The sequence below is a fragment of the Hippichthys cyanospilos genome, chromosome 16, assembly GCF_059441005.1.
Source record: "Hippichthys cyanospilos isolate Australia breed blue-spotted pipefish chromosome 16, RoL_Hcya_1.0, whole genome shotgun sequence".
Lineage (NCBI taxonomy): Eukaryota > Metazoa > Chordata > Actinopteri > Syngnathiformes > Syngnathidae > Hippichthys > Hippichthys cyanospilos.
Genome location: NC_142384.1, coordinates 7,050,929 through 7,077,791, shown reverse-complemented (window position 1 = coordinate 7,077,791; position 26,863 = coordinate 7,050,929). Strand labels below are relative to the sequence as shown.

At 40.0% G+C, this 26,863-nt stretch overlaps 2 protein-coding genes across 2 annotated transcripts; one reads left to right on the top strand and one right to left on the bottom strand.

Moving 5' to 3' along the window:
- Window positions 1–222: 222 nt before the first annotated feature.
- On the bottom strand, window positions 223–21,290 carry LOC148410325 (uncharacterized). The gene is made up of 5 exons (XM_088436905.1): window positions 21,185–21,290; window positions 11,071–11,211; window positions 10,819–10,946; window positions 7,430–7,556; window positions 223–1,003 (listed from the first exon to the last, which is right to left on the bottom strand). Exons 2-5 carry the CDS (start codon window positions 11,161–11,163, stop codon window positions 998–1,000), a joined length of 354 nt encoding a protein of 117 aa, XP_088293031.1. The 5' UTR covers window positions 11,164–11,211; window positions 21,185–21,290; the 3' UTR covers window positions 223–997.
- Window positions 12,234–25,180, top strand: lfng (LFNG O-fucosylpeptide 3-beta-N-acetylglucosaminyltransferase). The gene is made up of 8 exons (XM_088436902.1): window positions 12,234–12,720; window positions 20,863–20,911; window positions 21,036–21,138; window positions 21,203–21,356; window positions 21,433–21,518; window positions 22,669–22,834; window positions 22,982–23,067; window positions 23,874–25,180. The coding sequence occupies exons 1-8, from the start codon at window positions 12,310–12,312 to the stop codon at window positions 23,938–23,940; spliced, it is 1,122 nt and encodes a 373-aa protein (XP_088293028.1). The 5' UTR covers window positions 12,234–12,309; the 3' UTR covers window positions 23,941–25,180.
- Window positions 25,181–26,863: the final 1,683 nt, after the last annotated feature.

Below are 26,863 nucleotides of genomic sequence, written 5' to 3'. Positions count from 1 at the left end.
TGGAGAAAGTTCTCTGTTATGGGTATACTGTAATTATAAAGTGCATCTATTGAACCATTGTTATCAGGACGCAAAGGAGATGTAAAAATGTACACAGTGTCAGTGTGCCTCTGAGTGACAATACCGGAGGGGGAAGCATACATATATACATGAAACAAAGTAAAGGACTTAAAATTGAGCCTTGAGGCACACCACATGTTACTTCATAGACATTTGAGAAGCACGTATCTAAACATATCAGGAAATTATTAGGCTGTCGTGTCGCAGGTCTTTCACCTTGCTTGGCCTCCATTATCGATGGCACTCATATGAGGTGATTCCAGTTCAAACCACGGGGCCACATACTTTCACGTGGTTGATGTAAAGTTGCTTCCCTACGTTGGCGTGACTAAAATAAAAATGAATAAGCAACACATTTAGGTAGAAATTTTTCCGCATTTGTCCAAAAAAGCTCCACAAGTATGTGTTGATCTTTCTGGCATCCAGTAAATTGTTAAACTGAGAATATACAGAGACCTAGTTAAGGCAGGCATCAAAGAAAAACCACCTTTGAACGTTTCCAAGAACTTTTTACTATCTTTGAATTTTAGGGATTGACAGATTATTAGCCGGTCTGATATCGGCACCAATGTTCGATATTAAGACGACTACCGCCGTCAGCCCATTAAAAAAAATCTACTGGCTGATAATAAATCTCTTTGAAACTGTGTTAACTTCACGGATCTATTTATTTAATGATTAACAAGCTATATCGCCTCTGAAAAAACAAAAAACAGACATACCTCTGAATCTGCAACGATTTTGTTACACTGCCCCTGGTGGCGGAGTCACACAAGCGTTTGTACCTTATGAAGCGGTTAGGAAGCGTAACCGCGTGATGTTATTTCCACCACGGTGGAGGCGAGCTCCATTAGCACCTCACAGACGTCAAGGAGTCTTCCTGGAGATGTCCTGGTCGGTCCGGAGACAGTGACCCGGGAAGTCGGGAGCTTTTCCGTCAATACTGCGGAGACAAAGAGGAGTCAGGGAGGATGGTGAACCGTCTTCCTGCTTGTGTTATTTTGAAATGGAGGCCTACCTGTTTTGCTTAAGCGACTGATGAGCTTTCCATGTTTATATTGGCGTTTTTAATATTGGCAACAATTGGTTCAACAGCTTTGTTTGTCGTTACTCTATGTATCTATCTACAGTAGCCATCTCTCTCTCTCTCTCTCTCTCTCCTTTTATATATATATATATATATATATATATATATATATATATATATATATATATATATATATATATATATATATATATATATATATATATATATATATATATATATATATATATATATATACACACACACACACATATTGGTATGTTTGTATAAGTATATATATAAGTTCCACAAACAATGTGTGGGCCTCCTCCTCCATCTTCTTTCGGAACAGCTCAGCGGAGACACGATGTGCCTTTCTTCCACATTCTGCCACTCCAAAAAAGCCCTCACATCTTGACCCGAGGTTCTGACCCGCCTAATGTTATACAAAGCATCCATCATGGGGGGCCAAGAGGTGAGCCTGTGACCTGCCAGCATTGTCGCAATGGCTCTTTGTGGTTGATCCAAGAACTCTACTTGGAAAGCACAATGGGGCTTTCATAACAAAAAGAAGACTGGAAGCGATTGTGTTTGCAACCTCTGGAAAGAATTCTCCCTGCACCATCCTGGATACACTTCACAATGTGATTGTTTTCTCAATGAACGAATGCAGAAAAACATCTAATTTGTAGCTATAAGCAAGGTGAAAAAAAGGCAAATACAACAAGAAAGTACCACAGGGTACCCCGACGGGGCTTTGAGAGTTTCTAGTTTTGGGGTCAAAATGTGCTGCACCTGAGAAGGAAAAAAAAAGTTCACCAAACGAGTGAAAAGTTCATCAAATCTACAAGAAACTCTTGATGTGACTCAGGAGTCTCGTACTAGGGCCCAGCAGGCAGCTTGGTGATGCTGCCTGTTGCCGCGGCAACCAGTGCAATGCGTCGTTAGAGACGTCCCCTTTTGCCCTGACCTCTTCCCACATTGTCGGCACGCTTTCCCCCGGGGGGAGATTTTGAAAACAACATCTGCCTTATCCACGACCATCCCTAAAATATGAGACTCCTCCCTCTTCAAAAGTCAGGAAAAAGAGCACCTGCTGAGAGTCCGATGTCAGAGTTAAAACTTCTGTTATCATTTTAAATTTCTAGCAATAGTTATGCAAGACATTTGCTCTCAATTGAGGATACTACTACCCCTGTGGTACAAGAGATTTTATTAAAGGATTTCTGCACTTATCAGAAAATCTAAACAAATGCTTTTTAATATTACAGGAACAGGACCATTTTCTTTTCAGACTAAGAGAAAATTGATTGGAACATGAAGCAAGTGCTTGCTAAATTGTGTTAGTTGAAGCTTACACTAAGTTTTATACTCATGCATATTGTCAAGATCATTCCCTAGCAGACGAATAAAAGTTTTTTTGTTTTGTTTTCCTGCCATGTCCATTGTAAAGTAATCAATGGGGCTTCTCTTCAATCTGCTTGTGCATTCCACAATGGGAGACTCTCTTTATCGGGTCTCTCTCCCACTTTCGGGTAGCAGATGGCTTTGCCTGGGGGCTATCTTTGCCGAGCCCCAATTGTTTGTGCTCCAGGGATCAAGGCGAGGGACCTTTGCTGCTCCTTCTTCGGCGTCCCGCTGGGGAACAAAGTTGCATTTCACCTCCATACTTCATTGTGAGAGAAAGAAAACATTGCTAAAACCGGTCATTCCAGAATCAGAGGACATTTTAGGTCCCATCCATCAAAGTTGAAATATTCCACATACAAATTACTAAAACATGCAGAAACATACACTTTTTGAGTCCATTTATTTGTCCTAAGACCGAATCTAAAATAATTAAGAGAAAGGAATGCTTGAAAATAGTTTTAAATAGGCTAAGTAAGTCTAAAATACCCCTAAAATGACATTTTTCCATTGACCCACACCCTGTAATGAACAAAATGATTCTCAAATAAAACAGTTCAATTGGAATTTAAATGTCTATTTTTGGTATTATTGCTTTCATTGGTGTCTCTTGCAACTTTGGAAACATTTGTTTTAATGAACGTAACATTTCAAATAACAAATGATGGAATGTGTCCCACATGCATGCAACCCTGTTACCATCACCTTTTTGGCATGGTAGAAACAGAAAAAAGCTTGCCATGGTCAGTTTTCCAAAAGAATGTTCTCCAATGGTATGTAATCTCTTCAATTTTTCATATTTTTATGAAATAATGAGTCTTACTTGAATGTCTCACTCGACCTCATGCAACCCTGTTATGCATAAAATCAGAATAAGACAAGGTTTTAATTTGTTCTTTCTTTCTTATTTATATAAGTTTGTTCTCTTGGTTAGCAGTAATAGCTAGCTAAACAAATAGTTTCTCGTCCTGAAAGCTAACATTAGTGCAGATATGCAAGCCTGTTACCTGCAACACTGTTACTGTGGTTAGAGTACATTTATTATTTATTTATTTAATCATATAACGGATATTGCACCATAGATTTGCAAGTTAAACTATTCAAGCCTACAATAGTCACCATTTATTGATGAATTTGTCGCAGAAAATCCAAAAAGTGAAGGTAAACTTTTCAAGACAGAGATTTTCATTATTTTATGCTAGCCTGACGCTGAGGTTATTCTTAGCTAGCATTAGCCCCAAGCAAGAATTTGCTTCAGCTAGCATTAGCATCTGCACTGTTTACATAAAGCTGTCTCTTTATTATCTCTTTCAATCCCAAAGACACATAGTATTTTTATGTTTTTTTTTTTCAGTCCAGACATTCAATCCCTTGCATACACACACCCGCAAACATTTTTTTTTTACTTTACATTTATTACTTTAGATACCAATTACTTTAGGTAGTAATGTATGCAATGCTGTAATGCTACAGTGCTTAAAGTAGTTGATTATTTTAATGCATAAAGTACTTGTTTACTTTCATAATTAATTACCTAAAGTAGTGAGACAGTACCTAAAGTAATTGATTACTTTCATGCACAAAAAACTTCTTTACTTTCATACTTAAAAACCGAGAGTAATTGATTACTTTAATCCATAAACAACTTCTTTACTTTCATACTTAGTTACCTAAAGTAATTGATTACTTTAGTACTTCATTCTTTTCGCACCATGAATTTGTAAACACTTTTTTAGCCCAACACTTAAAAAAAAAATGCTATAAATAAAAAGCAGGGATTGAATGTCTGGACTCGTAATAATACGTGTTTGGGATTGAATGAGTTAAACTTCAACTGGAGCTCTCATCTCTTGATGGTGTGGGGGAGTGTTTTAACGCAATAGATATCCCTCCATTCCAATGAAAAATGGTGTGCGGGAAATGTGTGATTTCCATGATATCTATGTAGACTATAATGCTATTATGTGCATTAATCCAAAAAATCTGGCGTTATTATCTATTTAAGCGCTGATTGCGACATCTCCGTGGGAGCAAATAAATAGAGCCTGTTACATCAATTAAAATCGGGGTTGGGTTTTACACCAGAGTTAGGGTTTCAATGTGAAATTTTGGACCACAAATGTCCAAACAGTGGCAAGGGGGCCATTTGTGGCCCACTATCCATTTTAAGGGGCCCGAAGCATATTATTATAAGGCTAGTTTTCAAATCGGGGTCAAATCAGGGTTTTAAACTGCAGTTAGAGTTTCAAAGTATGGCTTTAAACTAGGGTAAGGGTTTCAAAGCAGGTTTCAAATCAGGGTTAACACTATGTTGAAAGGAAGATTTCAAATTAGGGTTAGGATTTCATAGTAGAGTTTTAAACTAGTGCTAGGGTTTCAAATTAGAGTTTTAAACTCAATTAAGTGTTTCAAAATAAGGTTTTAAACTCGGGTTGAGGTTTCAAATTAGGGTTTTAAAGTATGGTTGGGGTTTTAGGGTTAGAGTTAGGGTTTCAAAAAAGGGGTTTGAATTAGGTTAAGGGTATACAAATGGGTTTAAATTAGGGTAAGAGTTTCAAAGTAGGTTTTCAAAGTAATGTTAAAGTTTTAAGTCAGGGTTTTAAACTGGACATAATATTTGAAAATAAGGGTTTGAACTAAGTTGGGGTTTAAAAAATGGGGGTTTAAAATTGGGTAAGGTTTAAAAGTGGGTTTTCAAAGTAATGTTAAGGTTTCAGATTTGTGTTTTAAACTGGGCAAAGTGTTGTAAAATAAGGGTTTAAACTAGGTTGGGGTTTTAAATTAGGGTAAGCGTTTCAAAGAAAGTTTTCAAAGTACTGTCAAGGTTTCAAATTAGGGTTTTAAACTGGACATAGTGTTTCAAAATAAGGGTTGGGGGTTTAAATTAGGCTTTTAAACTAGGGTAAAGTTTCAAACTGAGTCATCAAAGTAATGTTATTTATTATATGATTTTAAATTGGGGTTTGAAATGAGGGTTAGGGATTCAAATTAAGGTTTTGAACTAGGGTAAGATTTCAAAGTGGGTTTTCAAAGTAATGTTAGGACTTTAAATTGGGGTTTGACATTCAGGTTGTCGTTTCAAATGGGTTTTAAACTAGAGCTGGCATTTCAAAGAAAGGTTTGAAAGCCAGTTCCAAGTAGACTTTTGAACTAGGGCTAGGGTTTCACAGTAGGGTTTCAAATTAGAGTTAGAATTTCAAAGTAGGGTGTTAAACTAGCTCTAGGTTCCAAATTGGGATTTCTAACCAAAGTAAGTGTTTCAAATTAAGGTTTTAAACTACTGTATGGTATTCATAGTCGGGTTGCAATGAAGGCCTAGGACTTCAAATTCATTTTAAAAGTAGGATTGGGGTTTCAAATGAGTTTTTTTTTTTAAATCTGTGGTTCAGGACGCATTTCCTCAAATTTTCTTTGCACCAGCGTCGGTTCTATCTTGACACTACTCCCAAGCTCACGTGCGGCCCTCCCTGGTTATTCTCTCCGCCGAGATCCCCCCCGTTTAAATCCAAACAGACACTTGCGGCGCTGCTCACAATGGCCGCCATTGTTCTGGCCTGAAAGGAGAGCATGTGCTTGCACTAATGCCGCACTCTCCGGGACAACCTCGGACATTCAGCCTTTTAATCAAAGAGCGCCGTCACGCTTGGGCGACTTCCTCCGAGGTGCTCGGAGGTTGTGGGAAAAGGGCCCGCGAGTGAGCGTGGCTTCCATCTTGGGGGGCCCGCTCCATACTCAGGAAGGAATTGTTAGGCCCCGCTTGGTCATGTGACCTCGTGCCGCCGCTCCTTTCCAGAAACTTGGTCCAACTTCTCAGTATAGTACAAAGCTTCCTCTTTGAGAGGACGTTCACTATTGCTGCTGTATAGGAATGACGTTTGACTGCCGAGGTGACCTTACAACTTTTGTGGATAAATTTTAGACAGTTTTAATGATAACAAAATTCTTTCTTGACTGCACAACAGAACATGATGTGACTAAAAACAAAATGGCTGTTTTATGTCATCTGCTCAAATTGTTTTTCCAAACGTCTTACAGAAGAAGTCAAAACCTTTCCCTCGAAGGGCCAAAATAAGAAAAATCGGATTACAAGTTTTGGGAATTGTAAGAGATCCTGTAGTCCACTAGAAAATGTCAACCACTACACTGAACATCAATTCCTTCTCTGCTTTCAAAACCAAATCATGAGCTATTCTATCCGAAGCTCACCTGTTTTAAGCAGTTAATTTGGAATCATTCACGTGATGTTTCCACTTTTCGGACACAATTTGAACCTTATCACCTTGTCGTAGTTCTGTCCGATCACTTCTTTTAGCGAAAGAAACCCCCCCAAAAAAAGTTAACAAGCTGCTGTCAGCCGCAGCTAACTGTGTAAAATAAAAAAATGTCTCAAGTCTTCACCCGCGGGCTTCCTCGCACCTAACAATGAAAGTTACGATACGCAAAAAAAAAAAATCTCACTTTCACAAGCAATCTTTTGTTTGTTTCAATATTAGCCAAAATGCTAATTTATCATTTTTTTTCCCGACTGGATATTGTTAATTTTGATTACAATGGAGCGCACCAAGGTTTTCCCAGAATTGTGGAAGCTGGAGCTCTATTACCACAGTTTAGCCCATTTTTCACTTCCTGCAGGTGTCTCGTTACTTTTGTCTGTGGGGCTCGGCTAAATCCTGTCGTTGACGTCTCCCACGGGAAATCGGGAAAGCTCATAAGCGGTGTCACTGCTTCGCTTTCCCACGGCTACTAACGTGAGCTCGGCTGATCCTCGCCGAGGTCAGTCGAGGAACCGCGGGCACAATTAGAGGATTTATCATCAGTTTTACTTCAAAAAACAAAACAAAACATACATAACATTCTAAATCCATATTCAGTACGCCATTAGAACAATGGTTTTTGCTAATCCATTTAATATGAGAGGATCAGCCCGGTTGGACTTACCACATGGGAGAAAGTGCTACTCTGCTGGAGCTCCGTCGGGAGCTTGATCCAAAGCCAGCGGCAGGAATTAATCCCAAAAGTGGAGGGGGGTGGGGGGGGATTCCCTGTACAGACCAGGTTGGATGATCTGGGAAGAAAGAGGGAATGTACACTCTCAGGACAATACATTATGTACGCCTGCATACCATGAGAATCATGATGGAAAAAAAAAAAAAAGTTATTTTAGTACTCATGTTTTATAAAATTATGCTTGGAGTTTGCATTGATTACATGCAAAATTTGGGTTGTTGCTAAGATTTTGCTTTCCTATTTGAGCCGTGTGAGCTCTGGTAAATGACAACGTTCAAAATATTTGATTCAATACGTATTGTTTTTCAATTTACATTCACTGGAAACTCAAACTGTTCATTAGAGTCCCCTGTTGCGTCCGTTTTGTCTCAGCAAGACTGCATATTTAATTGAGTGCCACACAACACATGCGACATTATAGGAAAAGCCGTGATGTCCTCTCTTGAGGACATTAGGACTTAATAGGGTATTGGAGCAAACAAATACAGACCAAAAGTATCCACAGTATCGGATACAAATGATTCAACTGGGTCCCTGAAGGATGATTTTTTTAAATTTTTAATTATTGTTTTATACAACTCATAAGGCTTAATATATAATCCAGGCATTTGAGTCAGTCCCATCCATCCGTCCATCCATCCATCCATCCATCCATCCATCCATCCGTCCATCCGTCCATCCATCCATCCATCCATCCATCCATCCATCCATCCATCCGTCCGTCCGTCCATCCATCTCTTTAACCCTGTTTGGATATTCCATATTTTGTAAAACTGTATCCCTTTGAACCAAAAGAAACAAAAGCAATGTAAAACAACGTTTAACAACTAACTACTCTTTCCAGTGTTTGTTTCGGTTACAGGTTAGCCTAAAACTAAAAAAAAAAAAAAAAAAAAAAAATGCCTCCCCATTGAAACAGTAAAAAGCAGATTTTAATTCTCGAATATATGTGACTTAAATTGTAAAGATTGCAAAAATGGAATTCAAACTGCTAGTGTCAATGCCACAGGTGTTTATTTAGCTGAAGCAGTGGTAAAGCAATTTTGCACTTTTTACACTAGTAATTTTCAACCATTGTGATACGGAGGACCCCCACCATTTGAAATTAATCCGTTCCGGGGTTGAGATCGTAAGGCGAAATTGTCGTATGATGGGCAATAGAAATGGTAATTAGCGAATGCATATACAACCCAAGGTAACAACATCAAAATTTTACATACATTTTAAAAATGACTAACAATGCTACTCATACATAATATACGTGAAAAAGTTTAGATATATTTTTTTTAATCTCGATCTCATCATTTTCTAATTACAAATTCCAAACATTTGAATGGGGGTGTGTAGACTTTTTATATCCACTCCATCCCATATTTTTGCGAATATTTGAATGGAATCATTTTCAATGTAAAGGGGGATGTCATTTTATTAAACATCATGCTGAAAAAACTACTTTTAACTGTTAAAACAGCTCAGTTGACCTTTACTCAAGCGGGATAAAGCAGGCAAATATTCGGACCTCAAAGAAAAGTCACAGTTTACGGTCCATAATAAGGCCCGCGTGTCTAACAGATTAGCAGTGTGCCCTCGGCCATTAGGCGCCGTTTACAAGATTGCCCCTCGCTGTTTTCGCATGGTAATAAAGTCATTGAAGTGGCCCTGCTGGCGCATCTGCTTTTCATTGCGACGGCTCCCTCGTTTTGTCTGGCCTCTCATGTTGCCGAATCTCACCCTTACCCCCCTCCCGCCGCGGTACAACACCGGTTTTTCGCAAAACATGAACTGGGATCCGCCGGAGCCGTGCAAAAGGCCTGTGGAAAATCCGCCGAACAGCGCGCAATTCATCTTGGTTGGCAATGGCGCAAAGTAGCAACAGATGTGGTCGATCGCAGATGGATGACCTTGAAATTGTGGCGCCATCTGCCATTGATCTCTGTGGGATATAGAGTGGCATCAGGGGGGAATATTGGGATACAGCCCTCAAGGGGTTGGGAGGGGGGGATGCCCGACATCAGAGGGAAAATTCCCATCAAGCAGCTCCTGACAGTATCGCTCCCAGAGGCTGCTAACTCTGACACCCAAGGGACTCCAGTCCGCCTTAATACCTGTGGTCACCTGACCACAACCAGTGCTGACATACTCAATTTAAATTTTTAAGGCGGAGTTTGTGCAATGATCAACGACACATCTTGCACATATATGGAACTGTAAATATTGAAGCCGTACAAAAATATAAGGGATACCAGGTTTCAAGGATATGTTAATAAGGGCTGGCATCCTTTTCCACGGTTCACATTTGGACAAAGTTTCTGTATGCAAATTTTGTTTTGTCTATTCACTAGTTGTGTTTTGCTGTGCCTTGGTAAAATAATGTCTAAAATGATAGATAAATAAGAGAAAAATGTGAGAAAATGCCAATGAATTGTATTGTGAGGATTTGTACAATCTTAAAACATGTATAATAATTGTTAATAAAAAACACAGCTACTTTGCAAATTTCGCCAAATTTTGCAAAAATTGGGGGTTATTTTTAAAATGTAACCGCCACAATGAACGAGGGACCACTGTAAATATTTTTTTATTTAATTTTCATTTATTGGAAGACTCATTTCAATAAATAGTTAAATACAATACAATACTTGAATAACACTGTTATAATGCTTTTGTGAATTTTCCATTGATATTAAAGCACGTTTTCTATATATTCCCACATTTTTTTTCTCTTATGAAGTAGATTATCAAAACGCTCCACCCATCTGCTCCTGGTTGGGTTCTTTTGTCCAATTTTAGAACCCTTTGTGACCCTCGGGTCAAAAAGTTGGCCCACCCCGGATCAGTCTTTTAGTTCCAAGTGCAACAAATCAGCATATTTTTACGTAGAGATTTTTATGTAGTTTTTTGAGTACTTGGCAGAAAAAAAATATTTGATAAGGGGTCCGTCATTGCATTTTGGGCTTCTAAAAAGCTTGTGCATGTGTACCTTAAGAAGAGTCCAGAAGCCTGCTGGCAGCAATGTTGTGATGATCACAGAGCTGCCGCACTGATTATTTTCCTTGTCAACGTGCATCAGATGCAATCAGCTTTGTGAAAACAAAACCTCAAAATAGCAAGGTTTTCATTTCAACATCCGACAAAACCTTCCGAGACCCCTCCACTGCGGGCATTTTTGCGGCTCACCAGCGGGAGGAAGTAAGTGAGTTTGTGTTTGGATGTGGGAGACAAGTTGTGGTTTTGGTTTTTTTTGTTTTCACCGCGGAGGAAGCCGGGACTACTTTTCACATTAAACAGCCAACGGGTGCAAAAAAAGAAAAAAAACAAACCTGAAGGAGTTTGTAAGGTGGGACGGAAGGCCCGCGAGCTCCGCACAAAGAAGCCTTTGGACGCTGAGAGAATGAAGAGCGCACAGACGATCCCCTCCGCTTTGTTGCCGGCGGTCCCTTTTGGACGCCTTCACATGCACAAACGAGGACAAAAGAGCTTGTCAGAAGCACAAAGAGCACTTGTAAAGTTATGTTCCGAGTGTCCCGCCATCCAACACCTGCAGTGGGGAAGGATGCTATTCCAAAAGCTACCTTCATCATTGCAGAGTCGCTGTGCGTTGGACGAGCCTCCCGGCAGCTGTGTATCCCTCCAAACGGGCCAGCATCATTGGTGAAAGCCACCATTTGAATAATAACAAGCGTGCGGGAATGACCAACTGCTACTGGTTCCTCCTTTGGTCAACAAAGAACAATGGCGGATATTTCAGCAGGCCGGACACAGCTCATGGTCAAATGAATCTTAATGGATAGCACACAATAAAGTGGATGATTTCAAAAGACACATTAAGTTACTCAGTACCAGTGTGTATAAATCTTTTGATTTTGTCATGTTGATTTTGTCATTTACATTCATTACATTCATTTGCTTCAGAATAAAACATTTAAGTTCTAGTTCAGGTGTGTCCAACGCATTTCAGCATGCGGGATGCATGGAAGAAAATCTATTCCCAAATAGGCCAGACCAATAAAATAAAGGTGAATATTTCTATAACTTTAAAAGAACAACTTCAAATGTATTTTTGTAACTGTCTAAAACAGTGCAAGCACAACATCACTGTTAATCAGAAAACATTGACTTTACTGTTTACCATAAAACATTTAATTAAAGTTTTTCACATATTGAAAAAAATTCAGCCCATTTTCATACGGGCCAGATTCAACCCGTTAGCGTGCCAGAAATGGGCCGCGGGCCGTATGTTTGAGGCAGCTATTCTAGCACAAATAAGAATGGGCATATTTTTTCATTCCAAGGAAATTTGATGCACTTGAAGTTTTTTTTTTTTCCTTCAGATTAAGCTGTAACCTCTATATAAACCCTGCACAAAGTTAACATTTGTTGAAAGTTGATGTATATTTTGTTGTCGTTATAAATGATATAAGTTTATCTACAATAACCATATTTATGGTCGCTGAGGAGTGTGGGGTGGTGTGAAATGTTGTAAGTTGATGCTTTGTGTGAAATGTCTTTCCAAGCGGAGGCTTTGCAAAAGATAAGTGAGAAGCACTGGTGTAAGTGTGCTGAAAGTGTGTATTTTGTCACCTTTGTCTCTTGCCCGGAAACCGTTTGCGAACACCTGCTCTAATTCAATCACTGAGCGCGTGTTGCCGTCAGGGACCTCCCAGTGGGCGTGGCCAAGAGGGAGTTTATAAATTTGCCGCACTGACGTCGCCGGTCAGTTGTTAGAAATGTTTTGAGAAGGTAGTTACGGCACTTTTAGTATCAGTGTAAAGAAACTACCGTATGGACTGTGTAATTTTTTTAGTTGTACTATGTTGAAGAATAACGGAAAGAAGACGGCCGTCTGTTTCGGCACCGCGGCGATTCTGTGCATGCTGCTGATGTTGTTGCTCGCCGTTCGGCATCACGGAGCTCAAGTGGTCGCTGAGGGCACCGGCCAGGAGGACTCTCGCTCGCTAGCCGGGCTCGAAAGGGAAGAGCAAGCGGGCGGCGGACAGAAGGGATTCTCGGCGTATTTCGGCAAGCTGAGCCGCGGGCGCAGGGAGGCTGAGAAGCCCGCCGACGCCGGCGCCGCCGCGCGCTCCTTTGGCTCCGCTGCGCCCACGCCGGCTGAGGATGTCAGACCCGAGGATCTGTTCATCGCTGTGAAGACCACCAAGAAGTTCCACCGGTCCAGACTCAACCTACTTCTGGACACTTGGATCTCCAGGAGTATGCAACAGGTAAGTTTGAACTTTAATGACGGCTATATCATATTTGGGGGTGGCTACCATGGGCGGTTCTAGCCCATTTTTTCCAGCTTCCCTAACGTTTAAAAAAATGTTTTATCGTGTGTCTGTTTTTTTTTTTTTTTTAACAAGCTACAAAGTGTGTGATAGGTGATAATGAAGTAGGCTCTCAAGACCCCCCCCCCCCCCCCAATCTTGCATATGTCACTTTTTATCTTCCTCTGAGTGATGTGCCTGAGAAAGAAGGAAGCACTTTCAAGCAAAGGGGAACTCCCCCGATACCCCCCATCTCTCTCTATTATGCCTACTCTTTTTGAGGTGTCTCTTATGAATGCCCCCACCCGGTGCAATGGATGCCTCCGCGGCAAGCGCCGACTCTCCAAGCGTCCTGTCCCCCCTCTTTCGCAGAAACAAAGACAGTTCTTTGGGGACGGAAGGGTGGGGGGGAACTGAAGAAAAGCTTTCCCAGCTCCCCGTCTGCCCTCTTGCTTTTCATGGGAATGCTAGAGAGCCTGAGTCTGGGTCAAGCTTTAATGGAGGGACGGGGGGCTTCGTCTTCAAGGGGGACGCCTTCGGGACAAAAGGGAGGGGGGGGTTTCAAGCGTGTGAAGATGTGGTTGACCAAAAATGCCCGGTCAAAGTGATTTCATCCTGTAGACAGGGGTGTCATGTCGGCTCTGTTTGACTGAACCTCCAAAGTTCAAATTTACACCCCCCTCCAAAAAAAAAAAAAAAAAAAATGCTAACTCATACTATAGCTTGCTCGCAGCTAGCTGTAAATCTGAGCTCACAACATCTGACTCTTTTGCTCTTTTTTATCAATACCCACACCAGGGAAGAAGTCACACACACTCAAAGTTACAGAATCAATTTTTAACATCAATAACCCATTCACAACCTTTAAAGATGTCAAAGAGATGTATTTATCTCCTTGTTAATTTTCACCCAATTTTAGGCCATTGATCTTGATTCATCATTACAAAACACTAGGAAAATAAACATATCGTCAAAACAGGTCAAGGTTCAAAACCTTTTTTTTTTTTTTTTTCAAATTTTTCGCCAGGACCGTCTATCAGCCAAAGGTTGAAATTTGTTACGGCATTTTTTTAGACTATAGATCTATTTATGTCAAGCATAGACCACAACGAGCTATAAGACATAGTTGAACGTTTTTTACGTTTTTGTTTTCATTTAAAACTTTTTGTTTTCAAACTGCCTGGTTACAGCAAGGTCATGCCTTCAACAAACATTGAACATACCCACGCGTTTAGAAATCAGAGCAGCACCAAAATACAGTCAGCCCCCTGCTTACGAGCATCCTGATTTGCGAACATTCCGCCTTACGAGCGTGGATCAGGGAGAATTTTGTCCTCCGCTTACGAGCAAACCTTTCGTCTTGCGAGCATTCCGACAAACCAGCCATTGAGTATGTAGAAATGTTCTCGCCTAACTGCGTTATCATATTCAGCAGTTGTGTCGTCTTCAATCATTAACAGGTACTTATGGCGGTAACGTGAACGCTATTGGTCTTACAACGTCACACTGACTGTCTCACTCACGGTGTCTAAATATATTACCATTTAAGTGTAGTGTTTGTACAGCTAAAGGGAAAAACAGCTGACATGAAATTAAATGTGCCGATTGCAGGACAAAGAATTGTCATTGGTTTAAATGTGTGTTTTTTTTTTAATTAATTGTCAATACATTCCAACCGTTTAAAAAAAAGTGCGAATAATTATCAGTCAGTCAAGGAGACGCCAATATGCTATTGGTCGATTAAGGTCACCCGGTCTCACTCACGGAGATGCTATTGGCCGGCGTCACACGTCAATCACAGAAATGCCGATATGCTATTGGCCGAACGCCTTTATCTAGCTTGATGGGACAGGATGGAAGGAAGTAGAGAAAATGTGTGAAAAACGGAATGTTTTGAAGACTTTGCAAACTTTATCTGTTAGACATAGCTTCTAAAATTACTAGCAGCGGTAAAGGAAGAAATAAGAGGATGATGTTTTAGTATCTCCGTGATTTGCACCCTGACTGAAAGAATTACTGTAACACTGTAAGACCAATAGCCTATTTGCGTTGCCATGATGGCATTGAGCGTTAATCTCCGCATCCTTTTACGGGTGGAAATTCATTGCTGTTTAATGGTCGTTCTACATAACTGCATGTCATGTTAGACGGCAACCTCCCGACATGCTTTGGGACAGCGACCTTGTTGCAATGCTGTGAGTTGAAACCAAGAGTGAACTAATGTTCGAATAAGCTATAAGTATGGTGCCTAATTAATACAACACACACACCCTCCCCTCCGCCTTCACTCCGCTCAATTCACGTCGGGAAAAACAGCTGACATGAAATTAAGTGTGCCGATTGCAGGACAAAGAATCGTCACAGGTTTAAATGTGTTTTAATCAATTAGATGTCAATACATTCCAACCGTTTAAAAAAACGTGCCAATAAGTATCAGTCAGTATCAGTCAGACGCCAATATGCTATTGGTCGATTAAGGTCACCCGGTCTCACTCACGGAGATGCTATTGGCCGGCATCACACGTCAATCACAGAAGTGCCGATATGCTATTGGCCGAACGCCTTTATCTAGCTTGATGGCACAGCTGGTTGGGATGGAAGGAAGTAGAGAAAACCCTGACTGAAAAAGTTACTGTGACACTGTAAGACCAATAGCATGTCTGGTTTACAGTGTTGACTTCTGCTTATCTCAGCTCAAGTCACATCTTACCAAAGGTAAAAGTCATTATTCCTTTGTATTTGTTATTTAATGAAACCGTACAGTAGATTATGTGACTCAATATTAGTATATGTATACAGCGTGATGTTCTCACCTAAGGCTTCTGCGCGCATTGCACGCATTCACGAATTAACATGGGTTTGGATTGCCCGCTATACGAGCAATCCGAGATACGAGCGTAGCCGCTGAACGGATTAAGTTCGTAACCCGGGGGCCCACTGTAGTTGGTTAGAATACTGCACCAACACAACAGCAACACGCCTGATTACACTTACTGGTGGGGAGTGCCCCCTGGTAGCGAGCAAAATAACAATTCAAAATCAAAACTTCCTTCGCGTCTTAGCCCCCTGGTGGCTGGGAAAAACATTGACCAATAAGATTGCAACGATGTCCTGGAAGGCAGCTGGCGAGTGGCCACAATGCAAGAGGGAGTTTCTAGCGGGGAGGGCACCAGGTGGTCAGAAGGCACAGAACAAAGGATGCCCCGGGTTCCCACCGCCGCCGCTGCTCATTATGGCCGCCGCTCATTCTCACGCTCAGCTGATGAACATCTGCGGCGTGGTCGCGGCATCTGCGCCTCTTTAATGCCCGCGGGGGGTTTATTTCTGGGGGTGGGATGTCTTCATTCTTTACATACGTATAGATTATCTTCGGTTTGACACAATGGCACCTGCTCTTCTAATCTTTAGGTCGGGGCAAAGTGCAACTGGTTAGCTTCACATGCAACAAGTGCTAATTTGATTTGATGAACGCTTACGTGTTCTACCAGATGACAATGAGACCCAGAACTGCTGTTTTCAGTTTCAAAATTCCTGTCATCCTCCTCGATTCCACATCATTTTACTTTTTTTTTTCAAACCTTGACTTCATTTTAAAATAAAAACTTTATTTTAAATTTTTTTCTTTTCAAAATATATTACAAATATTTGAAAACATCTCAACTCATTACGAATCAAAATATTACACATTTACATAACATATATAAAATCATACATATGGAATATAACAAAAAATAACTCTTTCTGCACCACATTTGTATGTGTGTCTGTGTACACTACGTGTACTATATGTGTATATATATGTGTATATATATATATATATATATATATATATATATATGCAAGAAAGATTGTTTTTCCAAAACATGGACATTACCAACTTTTATTTTACAATCTTAAATCTTTAAAAAGAAAAATCAATATTGAAATCCTGAAATTTTAATTTCATATTTTGAAACAAATTGTCAGCTACCCTGTACATTACTGAAAGATTTTTTTTTATACTGTATTTGAAAACTTCAATTTCTAGATGGCCTATTACATTTTGAAATTATGACGGTATAAAAAAAATTCTGAACAAATATTTTTCAAACCCACTTGAGTGACTTAATGGTGTCATTCGAATTCTGTAGCATGATAAAATAACTACATTTTAATGGTGATTTTTACTTTCATTTAATACAAAACATCAAATATCATTTCTTTCAAATTGGTGTAACAAAAATGACGTTAATATGATTATAACAACGTACCATCATAATAATCATTATCATAATAATAATAAGGCAGCAATCTAACAATGGATGTTCAAGGAAGAAATGGGTGGACCTCGATAAAAGGGAGAGAGTGATTTTTTATTTTTTATTTTTTTCCTTTTAGGACACTTGTGTAAGTCTGTACAATAGGGTGAGGGCTACACGGGGGAGGGAGTTTGTGAATAGAGGGAAGAGTGCCCACTGGTGCGTTTCCTTCCTGTGGAGCTGGAGGCAGCCATGCAGGCACCATTGGGGGGAGGGGGGGGGGGTGTTCAGATGACCCCAAGGAAGAGGCTTGAGAGTACAATTTGCTTTAGCCAAACACTTGAAAGCATCGTATACTGTAAATTTCAACTGCTATTTTTTTTCCTCACGTTTTGAACCCTGCAGCTTAAAGTCCAGTGTGCCTTATCAGCAGTTATTTTATAAGGCACCAGAGTGCAATCTCTTGGAAAACAGGGAAGCAAAGGAAGACGCTATTGAAGTATTGATTTTGACTTTAAACTACTATTTTACTCGCCGCCAGGGGGGCAATCTTCAATAGTAAACACCTAAGGCCCGTTACACTTGTGTTGATGCAGTATTCTAACGATCTGAGTGTGTAGGTGCTATGTTGAAAATATGTTGGTGCTGCTCTTTAATACTGAAAAATACGGCATATACAAGCAGTAGATAACAAAGTACCTAGGACTGAATGTTTGGACTGAGAACTTCGGGGGTGGAGGGGGGGCATTCTGAGCCTTTCCTGTGGTTTCAAGCAAACCCCCCCCCCCCGCCGGACCCCTCCTCTCTTATCTCCGCTTCACACACACTTGATTTGCATGTAGTGAAAGTAACTGCGCGTCTCTATGTCAGTTTCGAAACAAAGAGAGGAGAGGGGGGAAAAGGAGGGGTGGGGGGTGGGGGGGTGTTGCAGAGTTAACTCCCGCAGCTGTATGCAAATCCAGGCAAACATATTGAGGCTTTACCCTGGCCAGACTTTTACCCGGCATGGCAACGCACCGCATTGTTCTCTTTACAGAAGAGGAGGGGATGACGCAGCGAGGGAATGAATGAAGGCATAGTTTTTGATTTACTAATCAACACTCGGATCCCAACCCCCCCCTCGCGTCCCGGCGCCCGCCACCTGCCATTATCTCGCTCATTGCGGCGCCGTCATCCGGCCTCCTGCCCTGTGTGACTGAACAAATAAAGTCTCATGGCGCTGCGTTTAGTGAGTTTGCCGCACAAACAGCGCCAGACGTCTCTCATTGTGCAGGGAGAAAGAGGTCAAGGCCGGTTGTAATGCATTAACATTCAATTCCAAAGACGCATTTTTACGTTTTTTTTCTTCTCTCAGTCCAAACATTCAGTCCCAGGTACAGATGTACCTCTACTTTCAAACATCAAAATGGATTGATTTGAATTTCATTAGTGTTAGCGAGAAGGCTAGGAACAAAGGAAATACTTTGCATGACCTCAAACTACACTTAAGTAAACTTACATGCACAAAATTATCCCAAAATAAGTATTATTAAACGTTTTGATGCAGTGAAGTAAGACTGGTATGGGTATTCGCTCATCCCTAGTGAAATGTCAAATAAGGGTACTTCCGGGTGTGTGGGAAATTTTAATGGGGTTTCTGCAAATATACCGTAAATATTGTAAGATGACATGCTACCCTTTTTTCACGCTTTGAACCCTGTAGTTTATAATCAAGTGCTGTGTATCTGCAGTTTTTTTTTAACTAGCCACCAGGGTGTTATCTCTCATTAAACAAAGGGAGACAGAAGATGCTATGAAAGTACTGATTTTGAGTTTGAAATTCTGTTTTACTTGCCACCAGGGGGCACTCTCCACAAATAATGCAATCAAGCATGTTACCATTGTATTGGTGCAGTACTTTAACAATTTGAGTGTGTTGATGTCATGTTGAAAATGTGTTGGTGCTGCTCTTCTAAACATGCAAGCATGTTCAGTTTGCATTAAAGGAATGATGACGTTCTAACCAGGCAGTCAGGAAAAAAAAAAGTTTTAATAAAAACAACAATTTTCAAAACTCCCATGCACCATGATGCAGATACCGAGGCGAGGCGCAGATGCAGGTGTGGACTATACATGACCAAAATAGATATACCGTAACAGAAATGATCTTTTCAAATCGAGATCAAATGAATCAGAACAAGTAACAACACATTGCTAAAATGTGTTACAGTGCCCCCTTTGCAAAACGTATGCCCTTTATTTTGTTTTACAGATGCGCGTTGTCATTACTGATGCAATTTTATATCAGATGAGCCAGATATAAAATAGATACGTTGCTCAGCAAATTAGCCCGAGCTACAGTATACCAATACAGATATAATCCCAACGTTTAATAAATCACACACAGGTGAGAACCACTAATACAAAAAGGGCGCAAAAGTTAAAAGCTGAAAGGTAGAAAATGTTTTTCTCGGATCCGCACCAAAATATTCCGTTAGACTCCCCTGGCCAAAATACGACTCACACACCTTGGAAAAGGCGTGTAGAGACACGTGGCGCCAAATAACGTGCGCGTGCTGCTCGGCAGCTGCCGGCTCACCTGGAGGGTAAACAGTTCGACTGTTGGCTATCACCTGGCGCCGCACAACACTTCTTTTCACGCCTGGAGTCATATATGAGCTAACACTTGGCTCCGATGAGATTGCAAATAAGGATGGACGGGTTGGCGGTTGGACGCCCCCCCCCCCCCGCCCCCTGTTTTTTGTGTTCCTCCGTTGTCTTGGACGCTCTGGGGGTGGCTGTGCAGTTGCCATGGAGTGAGTGAGAAGCGGCACAAAAAGGCTTTTATGGACGCTGTTTAACTCGCAATGTGTTTTCCCCCGGCATAAAAGCGCCGCTGAATGATGCTAATCGCTGCGCTTGTCATAAATGAAAGCACGGGAGGGCCATTATGGGGCCCGGGTGCACATAATATTCAGTACACAAGGACATCAGCAGCTGTATCAAATGTTTACAAAGTTAGAAAAGAATTGAAAAGATCAGTACACATTAATTGAGTAGTCAGGGCTAATGCTATATATATTCAGCTATTTGGCTACGTAGCTTTAGCGAAATTACAAAATATGTATCACTGTATATGTATCAGCTGACATTTGATAGTTTTCTTTATATTTATATATAAAAAAAGTTCAGTGGAAACCTTTCGTCACTGGATAATCCGTTGTACCTAGTGAGCCACAGCAGCTTCAGATTGCCAGAAAGTGTTGAGACCCTCCTTTATTAACGAGGTGTTAGCGAGAAGGCTAAACAACACATCAGAAAGGAAAAGTACTTCGCATGACCTTAAACTAAATTTATGTAAGGTTACATGCACAAAATTATCCCAAAAGAAATATTATTGGTCCCCTGGACTTGTGATGATACCGAGATCATTTGAAAACAATCTGTAAATAATCACCTAGTATTTATGTCTGGATTCTATAAAGATGTAACTTGAGTTAAGTCAAAACAAACAAAAAAAGAAACATACCGTGTCAACTGTTAACTAGCTCGCTATTGCTAAAAAATGTGAATTCAGCAATGTCTGTATTAACATTTCTATTATCTGAATTTTTAAATTATATTATGAAGAATTCCTTAAGAGGAACTTGCATTTGGTTATATTCTGCAGGGTGTTTTGTTCATCATCTTATTCATGCATCTTTACTCGTGAAAGGTACATTAGCATCAAATCAGCGTCATTAAATTAGCATCGATCAAAACAGAGCATCTTTCAAGAGCCAAATATTTAAAATCAGTCACTGTATTTTTTGCAGGTATACCTCATTTTTGCAATATTTACATTTACAAATTCTAATGCGTAATTCCACTTGTTTTCCCGCAGACGTACATCTTCACAGATGGCGAGGACGAGGAGCTCAAAAGGAAAATCGGTGAGAAATCCCATGGAGAATTTTTTTCCCTCACCCCTTGTTATGATGTGCAAGGAAAGAAAAGCGCCATTGATGGCCTAAGGGAGGGCTGCTTGTCATAACTCTTGTTTATGTACGGCCGCAGGGAGTCACGCCATCAACACCAACTGCTCGGCCGCTCACAGCCGGCAGGCCCTGTCCTGCAAGATGGCCGTGGAGTACGACAAGTTCATCGAGTCGGGCAAAAAGTGAGTGCGCGAGACAGCGACGCGCGCGCTCGGCCAGGGGTCTCACCGTGCATTTGACCTTCAGGTGGTTCTGTCACGTGGACGACGACAACTACGTGAACGTTCGGACTCTGCTTAAGCAGCTCTCTCGGTACCAGCACACCCAGGACGTGTACATCGGAAAGCCCAGCTTGGACAGACCCATAGAGGCCACCGAAAGGCTGGGCGACAACAAGATGGTGCGTAGACGACCGCTTTTGAAAAGTGGGGGAACTACAACGGAATTATAATGTGAATTCTCGGTCTTTGTTATAGAAACCAGTTAACTTCTGGTTTGCAACTGGAGGGGCAGGCTTCTGTGTGAGTCGCGGTCTGGCGCTCAAGATGAGCCCGTGGGCCAGGTAAGATAAGCACGTCTATATATTTACACCGCTAAAAAAAAAAAAAAAAATCCCATTAAACCTCAAAGACATATTTATTTATTTATTTTAAAGTGTGCAGACATTCAATTCCAGGTACTTTTTACTATGTTCTTTTAATTATTATTTTTAAGTTCTAAAATAATAGTTTACCTAAAATACTTAAAGTAATTGATAATGTAATTGATTACTTTAGGTACTACAGTACTTAAGCGATCAATTTCTTTAGGTAGTGAATTACTCAATGGATTACTTTGGATAAAAGTACTAAAGAATCTGACGACTTTAGATACTCAGCACTAAGATAATCGATTACATGAGTACTTAATTACTAAGATACTGAAAGTAATTGATTATTGTATAAGTTGATTGCTAAATCTAGTTCTAAATTACGTAAGTAATTAATTACTTTAGTATTTAATTCGTTTAGTAGCAGCCGTTCTTAGACAAACCATTCGACAAACAGGTGAACAAATTTGAAAAAAAAACTACCTGGGATTTAACGTGAAGAATATATATATATATATATATATATATATATATATATATATCCTGAAATTAAGCTCATTCTATGGCCTTTTCATTCAAAATAAAGCTGATGTAATGATGCAATGATTAGTGAGCAATGGTAGAAAGTTGTGAAAAAATTGACCTGGATTTCACGACTATACACACATCCTAGTCACTGTTAACAGATACATTAAAAAATTACAAAACATATAATGCAACATAAATTAAGCATATATGTTTTAGATGACAATCATTTGACTAATAATAACACACACATACCACCAAATTTAATTAACTTCATTGATTAGGCTATGCAATGCATTATGTGAACCATTTTCTTTTCTTTTTTAAACAATATATTTACTGTTGACCCAAGTTATTTGTGGGGAATAGGTACCAGGCCGTCCATTAATTGCGAAAATGACCTATTGAAATGCTCTGGGAGGAAGCAAATGCTATTTTGTTAAGAAACCGTTAATCGCTCGATTAGTCTGCAATCACTATTTTTTCCCCCCCAAAAATCAACATTGGCATAAAAACAATAAAAAACAAGTACGCTTCGTATCGGTCAGGCCCTAACATTTATATGTCCGCTTCTTACCTCCATGTGCCACCTCTCCAGCGGCGGCCATTTCATGAACACGGCGGAGAAGATCCGCCTGCCCGACGACTGCACGGTGGGCTACATCATCGAGTCGGTCCTGGGCGTCTCGCTCATACGCAGCAACCTGTTCCATTCCCACCTGGAGAATCTTCAACAGGTGTCTAGGTCCGAGCTCCACAAGCAGGTGAGGGCTATAGGCAACAGTAAGAGATGCTTGCTGTCATGTGCGCTGATACTACCCACCGATACTTTCATGGCATTGTCAAGAATCAGTACTCGCAAAAATAGTCAATGACATCTCTTGTCATGTCTTCATCCATCTTTCCCTTAGATAACTCTTAGCTACGGGATGTTTGAAAACAAGAGCAACATCATCAGTTTGAAAGGAGCTTTCTCTGTAGAGGAGGATCCATCCAGGTGAGACATAAAATCTTGGTACACCTGCTAATTCATATATCCTCCTGAGATATTCATTAGTGTCCACTACTTTTGGTATACATCTTTTGACTCATTTGAGCTACCCTACTAAGTCCCGATGTGCTCCGTAGAGGACATTCTGGCTTTTCAAATGAGGTCTCATGTGCTGAGACTAGGCATGGGATGCTATCAGATTCTGACTGTATCATAACCTTGCGCAAAATATTATTTCCTTACTGTATCACGATATTGAAATTACTGCTCTAAAATATATCATTTTAAGGTTCATTGTTTGCTAATGTTCATGTTTAAACGTTTACCGGAACATGAATTTTTTTTGATAGAACGCAACCAATTTAAACTGATGGCCAATGGACACAGTATAAAATGAGTATAAATCTACAGCACAACAATATATTAAAAAAATGAATAAACTGCAATCATAATTCATCGCATAAAACCCTCTGTGAAGTAGCATATGATAACGTGTTAGCCACATGACCGGCAGGGGCAAAATTGTCTTCATACTAAAGTCCACAAAGCAGGAAATGGACAATGTGATTGGCTGCTGCAGCAGAGGACTTACGTATGACGCACAATGAGCGCTGCACACTGCAGTTGCCTGTTAAAGCAGACGAGGCAGGAGGGGGAAAAAAACTTCCTGCTTTTGACAGAATTGGACGGTTTTAAATAAGCACGACTTTTGAAAAGGCAACATATCGCCGATGGACACAACTTTGCGAATAAACAAACAGGCTGAAACGATACGGATCGTAACTTTGCCTTCCCGTGGGTCCGTCTCGCAGGTTCAAGTCTGTGCACTGCCTGTTGTACCCGGACACGCCTTGGTGCCCGCCCCAGGTTGCCTTCTAGGACGACCGCTCCTCCCTCATCCTCGTCCTGCGCCTCGCCTCGGTATCTGAAAGGCGGGCGAGGACCAGCGTTTTGGTCAAGTGTGAAGACCGCTCCGCCGCTGGGTTCTTCCAGCGAGCGCTATGACGGCCTTTTTCATGTAAGTGGGCTGCTGTGCGGCCCGCCGCTTACGGGACTACCGCCACTTTCAGGTGGATTTGGACTTTTTCTCTTTAATATTTACAGGCAATCCTTTTGAGCATGTTTTGTGTATGTTGCTTGTAAATGTGTCTTGCAATTCTTATAGAATGTATTTTCACGCCGTTTTTTGCCAGCTTTACGTCTTTTTTTTTTTTTTTTTGCGCTTTTTAAAATGCCTCAAAGCATTTGGATGACTCCGGACAAACGCTCTCATGTGAAGATTTTATTGTGCTTTTCCGTGATCAGTGTTATGACTGACCTGATCTGAAGTTTATCAGGATGAAGCACTTTGACCTCATCAAAAGGAAAACAAAAAAAGACATCCTGGACTTCAGATTTGTGTCAAAACTAACAAAAACCCTACAAAATCTCTTCTGTTCATGTGAAATTTACAAATATGCGTTACAATCAGGATGGAAATATTGAACGAGAGAGATTTTGATTGGGCTTTTTTTGTGCTTTATTTGCATTTTGAGTTTTTTAGCCCTTGTGCAGTATTTTGACCATTTTTTTGGGGGGGGGGGGTCATTTTATCAATTTTATCAATACCACACAAGGGTGAAAAATTGCACCGCTGAATTTCAAATGAACTGTTGCTCGCTCTGGGAAAGAAACTCGCCTCCCAAGACTCAAAGCCTAGAAAATCATGTGTACTCTTGCACAAAAACATGATAGTCGGTAATACTGTATCATCTTGCTGAGTTGCGTGAGGCGATAACTTTTTTTAACGGGAGCAACATCAGCGTCCCCCGCATGGAGTCGGCCCATATTGGGTTGCGCTGCACATGATGACGACCACAGTATTGTATACTGTGATTGCGTTAGCGGCCATTGTGTATAGGAATCATTTTTGAATGTAACGCGGCTTTTATGTCTGCTTTTTTTTTTTTTTTTTTGGAATTGTGTCGTCCTGCTTTTTATTCTCCAGCATCTGGAGGGTTGGAACAGCTCATTCCCCATAATGACGTCTCAGGGATTATGATCTGATCCTGCTATTTAACTAACATGGGCTTCATGTCAGGGGCCTAAAACGTTCAAAATAAAAGTGCATAACCACTAAGTAATGTCTGGATTTTCATTTTCCTCCATCACAATCCACGTGAACACGAGACAAAAGCAATGCCCAACAAGTACTTTACAATTAACATGTATTCCTGTATATGCATATTTTGTACATATTTTTTTACCACATTTATGACAACTAACATTGTCATCGAGTACGTTTTTGCACAACATAAATTCAAATGAATTCTGTTAAACACATTTGACAGCGACTGATTTCTGATTAAAACATACGTTATATGTGATATACGTATAATGTAGATTCCAATTGAACGAGTAGTTATAAAAGATGCGGTCTTCGTAAAAGCGTGGAAATTTAACACCGCAGACTTTATTTTTATTTATTTTCAATCTGAAAATATCACCCTAGTCATTATTTTTATGATAAATATCCCTCCAAAATGATTTTCTTTTTCTTTTTTTTTTTTAAATGTTAATGATATTGCACAAATACCTTTTATTTTTGCTTTTCATGTCACAAATAACAGTAATTGTAAACAATCGAAACAACATTTTTCATAATGATATTGACGATACATTACAGCAACTATTTTAACATTTAATGCATGGTCAGTGCTCTCGCGAGATGATTTCGATAAAAATGAGCTAAATTTTTTAATAAATGAAAAACTTATGTATACTTAGTTATATACTTTATGTATACTATATGTGTACTTAAGGTTAATATTTTTTGACTAACGGTGATAAATTTACTTGTTTTATTTTGGACAGTATTAAAAAATAGAATAACACATTTGAAGTTGTTGTTTTAAAGTTACATAAATGGATATCGTGATTTTATTAGGGAATTTGGGAATAGATTTTCCCCCATGTAGTCCGCAAGCTTAGACGAGTTTGACACTCCTGGATGGTGCAGTCGTTCCCAAATGGTTTACCTTCAGGAGGAAAAAAAAAAATACCCATCATCAAGTTATGGGCCAAATTTTTAAACCATTAAAATTTAAGTCACAGAAAAATTGCACAGTGAAGTTGTTTGTCCTAACAAACTTTTTGGGATATGTTTTTTGCTTTTTTAACCCCCACTTCTAAAAAGTGTTATCTTTAGGCCCAAAACAAAGTAAACGCTGCATTTTTTTTTTTTTTTTTTTAGTATCAATGAGAAGTCAAATAAAACACAATCAGGTAACAATGAGCCAGAAAGTAAAGAAGTGAGACCAAAATGCTTTAGAAGCTCGAGAAGAGGAACAAAACAGACATGTTGAAACTAAACAAACACTCAAAGTAAAAATCAGACGTTCCTATCAAAATATCAGTGGTTGCGATACGAAGATGATGATGACGGATGCTACATTTAAGTTCATTCTATTTTAATAAACTTGACATTTGTTTATATTTGTAATTAGTTTTTGTAAATGGAGTTTGAACCTTGGACTTACTTTGTCCTTTTTACTGCGCAATTTTTGGGACTCCAAATATTTCTGTCGGGACCCATAGTGTTTTAGTATTGCGACTCCTGAGGACCAACAGTTTTTAGAGGTAAAATGAGCATTACATAGTGGAGAAAAACATACCATGTCAGGGGTGTCAAGATATTGAAAGCCTGACTTTTGACGCTATACAATACTAATATTGCGCTGAAACGATACTACTGTATCTGAGAAAAAAAAACAATCCGTGGAATCATAAAAGACAAAACCCTTCATATCCTTTCTCCGCAAAG